At 45.7% G+C, this 7,743-nt stretch overlaps 1 protein-coding gene and 1 pseudogene across 1 annotated transcript in view; both read left to right on the forward strand.

Moving 5' to 3' along the window:
* Positions 1-4,037, forward strand: part of LOC119448051 (slit homolog 3 protein) — a 62,196-nt gene extending 58,159 nt beyond the window's left edge. The window contains exon 7 of the mRNA XM_037711547.2: positions 1,470-4,037. Within this exon, the coding sequence (XP_037567475.1) occupies positions 1,470-1,841 (372 nt within the window). The 3' untranslated portion in view covers positions 1,842-4,037. The remainder of the gene's footprint in view (positions 1-1,469) is intronic.
* On the forward strand, positions 3,392-3,566 carry LOC119451150 (U2 spliceosomal RNA; annotated as a pseudogene).
* Positions 4,038-7,743: the final 3,706 nt, after the last annotated feature.

Below are 7,743 nucleotides of genomic sequence, written 5' to 3' on the forward strand. Positions count from 1 at the left end.
CTTGAGTACTAACGCTGTGGCAATGATGCGCGCCTCTCTAAGATTTCACACCAGTCCGGGTAAATTATTTCTCATCATCTTATACGTCCTTCAGTTGGTGGATACTCTGACTATAATGTATCGCTGAGAAAGAATAACTACAGACAGACTCCACCGACAAAGTTTCCCGTAGATGTTAACGTAACTTGGACTTTAACACACTAGACTGCTATCACCCGCCGTGGTGGCGCATTGGCTTCCGCGTTGCGCTATATTAAACCCGAGGTCGCGGGATCAAATCCCTGCCACGGCGGCCGCATTTCAATGGGGTCAAAACGCAGAAAGGCCCTTGAACAGTGCATTGGGTGCACGCTATTGAACCCCGGGTGGTGAAAATTGATCCGGAGTACCTCAAAATTATGTGGTGTGTTTGGCGCGTAAGATCCCAGACATTTTTTTTTTTTTTTTTAACTAGGTTGTCATTCTTCGCAGACCCTGTACCGGCCGTAAGCGTTCCATGTATACCCGCAAGATTGAAACTGCAAAGGGTAGTCAATATTAAGCACTTATTGAGCGAAATAGTAATTCTACTTCGTCACATTCTTTTTTTATTCGTCACGCTATCTTTACCGTCCTTCAGACTTGTTCTGCCATCCGTTGAAGATATTCATCGCGTTTTCTTCTGTTCTTCACGGTTATCCATATCTTCTTCACGGGAGAATGATAAAGATGAGAATTCATAACTAAGGTCTGCACGTGTCGTCCGTAGTGTTCTATTAAGTTGATTTCATCGTAGTTGGTATGTGGTCCCAGATATAGCGTTATAACTGCACTCGAGCATGCGCAGAATGCGCTCTATCTCAGCTCGAGTTTTTTTGAGGACCGATGTCTTCTGCTAATAATAATAATAATAATAATAATAATAATAATAATAATAATAATAATAATAATAATAATAATAATAATAATAATAATTCACACGGTCTCTTATGTTATACCTAAGACGACTTGAACGCGACAGCCCAAGTGCCGATACATTAAAGCCGGACACATGAGGTACACATCCCCCTTAATTCGCTTAGTCTACTTCGCTTAGTCATCCCTCTCAACACCAAAGGTAGAGGGTTCGACTCCCATCCACGGTCGTGGGTTAGAGTGCCTTAATTAACTCTATCTTAATTAACGGTGCCTTAATGAATTTCGCCTTCATTAACACCAAAAGTCATGGGTTCGACTCCCACCAAAGGTCGAGGGTTCGTAGCCTTTTTTGTACCTTTCGTTTCGCCGACACGTTTTCGCTCAAGGTCGACTGACTCATGAGATATATAAGGTTTTCGCCTTAATAATAATACCAACAACAATAACAATAATAACAGTGTCTTTATTTCCATCGTAATATGATACGGAGCTTTGACCTTCCTTTTTTTCTTGCACTTTGTTTCGGGACCCCATTTCCGGACCTGTTGCACTTTTCTGCTCCGGACCCGCAGGCATCCGTGGGTCACGTGCTGCTCTCGGGCAACTGGCTGCCCTGCGACTGCCGCCTTCGCTGGGCTCCCGAGTCGCTGAGGCGGCGCGGCTTCTGCTCGTCACCCGCGCACCTGCTCAACGCGTCGGCCGCCCAGGTGTCGCTGGACACCCTGCCGCGCTGCCTGCCCGAGCACTTCGTGCCGCACTCGAGGCCCGACGCCCCTCCGCTGTCGGGGCGTCAGCAGACTAGCGGCGCCGCCGCGGCACGACTACGCCTCAGTTCGCGAATTACCCTCGGTGCACCCGCGGTGGTCCCACTGCTGCTCGTCGCCGGTTCCTGGTTGCAGCGCCTCGTCGTCGCAACGTCGTGCCTGCCACAGTGTAATCTCTGACAGCCTGCGCCATAATTTGGCACGTGCCGTACGCGCAAAGTGCACTCGATCCATCGGTGTCTGTCGCGTCCCCCGTCGGCGCTTCAGTGCTGGTCGCAGTTGTGCTCTTTAAAACGAGTGGTCACCGCAAGGAACTCCTCGCAAAGTTACGAGAATTTCAAATTTCTCAAGTGCATGGCTGGCCGAAAGAGACTTGTGCGCCAGCTTCGATATATTATTTTTGTTCATGTTTCCTATAAGCGCTCAGCCATGTGATATATAAGCAGACCCGGGAAGCCGGCATCCCAATTTACGGCTTTTATTATCGCTTTTTTTTTTAATGACGCTTCAATATTGAGTATGTTTATAACCTTTCTTATGGCGCTTTAATATAATCTTGAGTGTGAAAACATGAAACTTACGTCCAGAATTTTATAAAGATTCTGGTTCCATTCCTTTTCTCATATCACTTCGTCAGAGCGACACTATCCCTTATCATCAGGTGATCCGCCGTCGCTGAACGGTGGATGACAAGAAAGGAATAGAATCGAGTGAGAGCAATCTTTGCAGTATACCGGCCTTAGTGCTCATAATACGTTCACGCGTTCTTTTTGTCTTCTAGCGTTTCTGGCCTTCAGAAATATCTGTTTTATACCATACTATAGTCAGTGAAGCTGCTGTTGCACTTTGTTTTTCCGTCTCCTTTATTATTATTTTTTTCTAGATGTTTTGCGGTTTTCATGGCTTTCCTTTGTCAAAGTACCCAAATTGTTGGAAGCATGCTCGTGGCGTGGCAATTGAACTAATCACGCTACTTCTAAAGCGACGCGTTTCATGCATCTCCGTGATGAAAATTTTTGCTCAACCGCTCAAATAAGCGTATAACGATTTTGCGTTGCGTAGTGCTAAGTCTTCTCGCAGATATTAGTATACTCCATGGCTCGCGCATGTTGTACAGAAAACATTGTCCCAAGAACCAATGTGACACTCCAGTAGTGACAGTAAGGCAGGAAGTTGGGCTAGTTGGAATGATGCACATAATTTAAAACAGTGCGGAAGACTAGGGTTACACGAAAAGGAGGACGCAGGATGACCGCTGTCTGACAACTGAAGTTTATCAAGAACAACGCACAAACGAAAAAATTCAGCGCCATTCCTCTCTGTGAAGACCGTTGGATTACCAGCGAAACTGTGTATGTGATGATTGACCGTTGCTCCGTGGAAACGTTCCAAGTTTGCGGGATCGGGGCCCCATGGACGGTTCGCATTTCCTTCTGCGTCGCGGTCCTGGCGGGCAGCACGCTTGCGCTTGGCGTCCGCGGCCCGCTCGTCGTCGGTGGTCTCCATCCGCCGCGTCCATTCCCTTTTCTGTTCACGCCGTCGTTCTTGGTGTAGGCACGCTGTTCTTCTTCAGACCGTACAACACGCGGCCTACCCATTTCACAGTCAGAGCAGAACTGAGGAAAGGAGCTTACGTAAAGCATGACGCCAGGACACAGAGGACACTCAGATTGGTAGGCACTAGTTTGAATACGCCGGGTGGCGTACACGTGTATGGTGCGAACATAGACATGGCCGACGCGGGTCGAAGTGTAGTATCTGTTCTTATCTGCTCGATCGCTGATACGGGTTGTATTTGGACCCAAATATTAAATTTTTGCAAGTTGGCGGCGTGCTTGAAACTTACTTCACCTCCGCCGCGGGTCAGCCCGGTACTGTACTATCTTCGGGATCGGCCCACGTTTTTGGTCTACGGACATCGATCCGCTGGAAACTAGCCATATACTGCCTAGCTGTAAAACACCACCGAATGTTATTAAGTAACGCCATGGAATAAATCGCGGCAAGCCTCCTCTTTGTGTTGTCGCTGTCTTTCGCGCTGACTTGGAGTGTGCAGTCATGACGGATGAGTTCTTGCTTCTGACGCGTTCTTGCCACATGCAGTCATGATGGATGCCTTCAGGCCATTCCGTATGTCTCACTAGTATGCATGTGCACCTTTATTGCCCCCAGCAGAGCGTGCACTATTCGTCACAAACTCCGAGGGCGTGTAGGTTGTAATGCGCAAGAGGTCATGCAACCCCAGGAAGATCAACGGAGTGCAACAGGCGTCCCTTGGACTTTGTCATCCCATCGTCTGGATGATGTGAACTCTGCAGCTGCAGCCCGAACCAGCGACGAAGTACTACCTTTTTGTTTCCGCGTGGTGGATGAATATAAGTGATGTTGATGTTTGTCTGGCTCATTCTTCGTAATGAAGATACGAACGTTCGTTGGGGCTCTGACAGTGATGCACCATGAAGGGGCGTGTCTCCTTTTTATGTTCTGGGGAAGACACGCGCTTTCACATGCGAGCTGGCTGCGTGAACTAGCTTGTCGCCTGTCACTGCAAAAAAAAAAAAGAGAAGAAAAAAAAAACGATCGAAAGGAGTAAATGCCGGCATGAACCACATATGTTCGAGCAGGCATCACTTCTGGGCCTTTCGATACGCAATACCTCACAATTGACGTAAATTACAGTAAATAATCCTCGTTATAACAAAGTCACCTGAATGGGAAACGAACTTCGTAATAAGCGAATTTTCGTTCAAAGCAACGAGTCTAAAAGTGTGATACTCCAACAGCGAGGGAGCGCGTAAAACGTTAATTAAGCAAAGCCGCACCGGTATAGCGGCGATACCACAGTGGAGAAGTTCTACTGATGCCTGCAAGCAGCTGCCTCGTCTGTCGACTATCGTCACGTGACGCAGTCCCAAAAAGCTGCTGCCATGTGGCAGAGTAGCCTTCGTAGGGATTTCTGCCTCTTTAAGTTGATTTAAAAAAGAGAAAGAAGAAGCAAAGCGTCATCTCAACACGTATGCTGCCCTTCAAATAATCCGGTTTGAAATGCACGCAGCGCACTCAGACGCATCAGAAACTCGAAATAAGGTTATTTCGTTATAACGAGGATTTACTGAACCTATAAAACAATTAAGAAAGTCAGAAGATGCTCGTGGACTACGCTATGGACTGGGTTTCGTTTCTTCTTCATGTAAGTACTACATTCGAATTTCTTATTTCGTGCTATTCAAGTATACCCACATACAAGTGGCACATACCCATACGTACAAAGGCAGGTGCTGGTTTACCGGTTTGTCAACGACGTCTCCGAACCACGCGTGATAGTTTACTTCATTTCCTTCTTTCGTGTTGGATGTTAAACTTCTTATAGTTTCCCAGCGTGTCATGCGTCAGAGAAACGCTGATCGGGTGACGTCACGCTCATTTCTGCGTTGTTTTTTTTTTTCATTACTTTTTTCTTTCTTTTTTTCTTTTTTTCTCATTTGTCGTCCGTTAATTTGCATAATGCCAACAATTCAACTGGTGACCGGTATTGCAACGGCTGCAGCAACACCAGATGAAAATCGCGGCTCCACATGCCACATAACTTGGTTGGAGCTGGTGCTGCCATCTAGAGATGCGACGCTCAGCCACACTGCGGCTGGTACATTGCTTCAAAGCAAGAGGGCAGCAGTGGCGAATGGAGCGAGTGGATTGGCCGGGCCGGAGCAACCGGCGTAACCGTTTTGCACTTTTTTACATTTTGCATTCCTTGTTCTATGCACTTACCTTTAGATCGCGGAATCGCTGAGAGAGAACTAGGAAATAAATATGGAACGAACTAAATGCTCGGTCTGATTAGCCTGCATCCACGAAGCAAGATACTTGGCTTCAGAGAAACGTTGAGCAGAGCACGCGCAACTAGTTTTCTCTGGCGCGTCATTCTAGTGCGTTCTTCATTTAGCAACGTAATGCTACCACAACTAGAGCAGTTGAATCAACAGCCTACGTGTCGGGACAGCATATGATGACCGAGTGTCTTCGTCATTTGAACTGTGCTAGTTTCGCTTATGGTTAAGTGTTTATATTCGCGTGGATCTACCGTGAGCACTGTCACGGAAACGTACGTGTGCTTGTGCTCAGAACTTCAGAGGACCCGGGGCTGTGGCCCGCCGCGACACCCCTTGCTCTCTCGTTTCAAGCAACGAAGCACAACTTGATCCTCATGGCTTGCTTCAGAGTGGAGCTTGTTATTTTGCTAACGACTAATTATTTTTATTTCTTTTTGAAATGTCCAAAGTAACAAGTGCACGCACAACTCCCAATTGAACACGAAATCGAATCGAAAGCGCATGTTTACGTGTTTATCTTGTAATCACAGGCGGAAAAACAGGAGTGTGTATTAACAAAATTATTTTAAGAAAGAACACTTCTAAAAAATAAAGCAGGCAGCAGAACTGATAGTTGGGCGAGTTGGTACGAATTCATAGTGAAATATTTAGCGCGCATAATAGAAAAGGACACGGTGAAGGTGGACACACGAGCTGTAAAGCAGGCAGTTTCCCTCAGATTAATGTTGAGCTTCACATTATAAAAATAAATGTGCACAAAAACAGGAAATGCAAACTTTCAGCATGTGTAGAAACACCTGTGTATGTACAATGTATTCATAGCCACGTGCGGCGCACATTGCATACGTAGCCGCGTGGGTATATATACAAGAATAGGTTATCCGCATTTTTAAGTGAAGCTGAATTAAGGACTTCAGAAGAAGGAAACTTGAAAGAAGAGGAATGTGAAGACGAGCCAGAAATAGTAGGCGAAGAATACAGTTTCAGTAAAACATGTGGTATTTTAAAGGAGCTTTCGTAAGAAAATTAAAGCACAGATTTATGCTGATCCCCCACTATCCGCTACCGCGGTCGGCCTTGGTGGGGAAGTTTTCTTACAGCAGTCACAACGAGCGCTACGCGGGTGTATCTACGAAACATTTTATGTACGTCTCAAGGGCGACGTCTGTCATGTATGATTTCATTTTACCTCAACTTTGTAAAGCACCTTCCTCCTACAAAGTTCCATTGTTTTTTTTGTTTTTTTTAATTTATTTTCTTCAGTCAGCGCATAGTTTCACTCTTCAACTTTTCGCTTCTTTGACGTATAATTCTTTGCCATTTCACCCCCCCCCCCCCCCCCTGCCCTTCACTGCCCAACTACACCCCCATGAGCGCTGCACCCCCGCCCCGCCCTTTGGACGTCACTGCTTGTGTTTATCGTTATTTGCCATACTTTTATGTATTTTCTTTTACATGTTCTACAGATGCGCAGACCCTCCGACATTCTCAAGGTCATAATGCTATTCCCATTATATATTTAGTTTTTTATTTAATAATGTTCAGCAGTACTTCTCCCGTGTATACTCCTAGAAACTAAAGATGAGCGATGATAAAAGATGTCAGCAACGCGCCACAATCGAAGTGAGAAGTGAAGGTAGATACCGGCGTAAAACGTCAGTGCGTTCAGTCTTCGGCGATAGCACTAGAAAACATGGAGTAAAAGCTGGCAGGACGACCTTCGACCCACATAACCTTGGAAGCATGGCTGTTGACCACGAAGAATCATAAAACGTAAGTGAATTGTATTTCAATAGCGTAGTAGGAGAGTTGGTACATATACTATAACGATATCGAAAAAAAAAAGAAAAAGAAAGGAAAACGGCTCACAAACAAAAGGTTTGCCGTCTATTTGTGTGCGTCGGTGCGTCAGGTACGTACTTGTGAATTCAGACGCTTAAATTTCTTTTTTTCACACTCTGCGCCATGTTTATTTCAAGTTTTTCTATCTCTAAGGTTCTCAGACAAAATTTTCTGTCATTCCGCAGCTAGGCTAACTGCACTGCGCCGAGGCATGCTTTAAAGGTCCGACACTAAAGAGGAGTGGTATGTTAAGCTGAATGCTTAATTAACACTTGCAGTGCAGTGAGGCACAAGAACGAAATTAAGACGGGATTGAAGTTGTCAGAACGGAATGCCCAATAATTCTATCTGAATCTTGGCCTACCCTCTAATATTGGGTATCTGTATATATGGTATATGTCATTACTAAA

This window comes from Dermacentor silvarum, chromosome 4 (genome assembly GCF_013339745.2).
Source record: "Dermacentor silvarum isolate Dsil-2018 chromosome 4, BIME_Dsil_1.4, whole genome shotgun sequence".
Classification (NCBI taxonomy): domain Eukaryota; kingdom Metazoa; phylum Arthropoda; class Arachnida; order Ixodida; family Ixodidae; genus Dermacentor; species Dermacentor silvarum.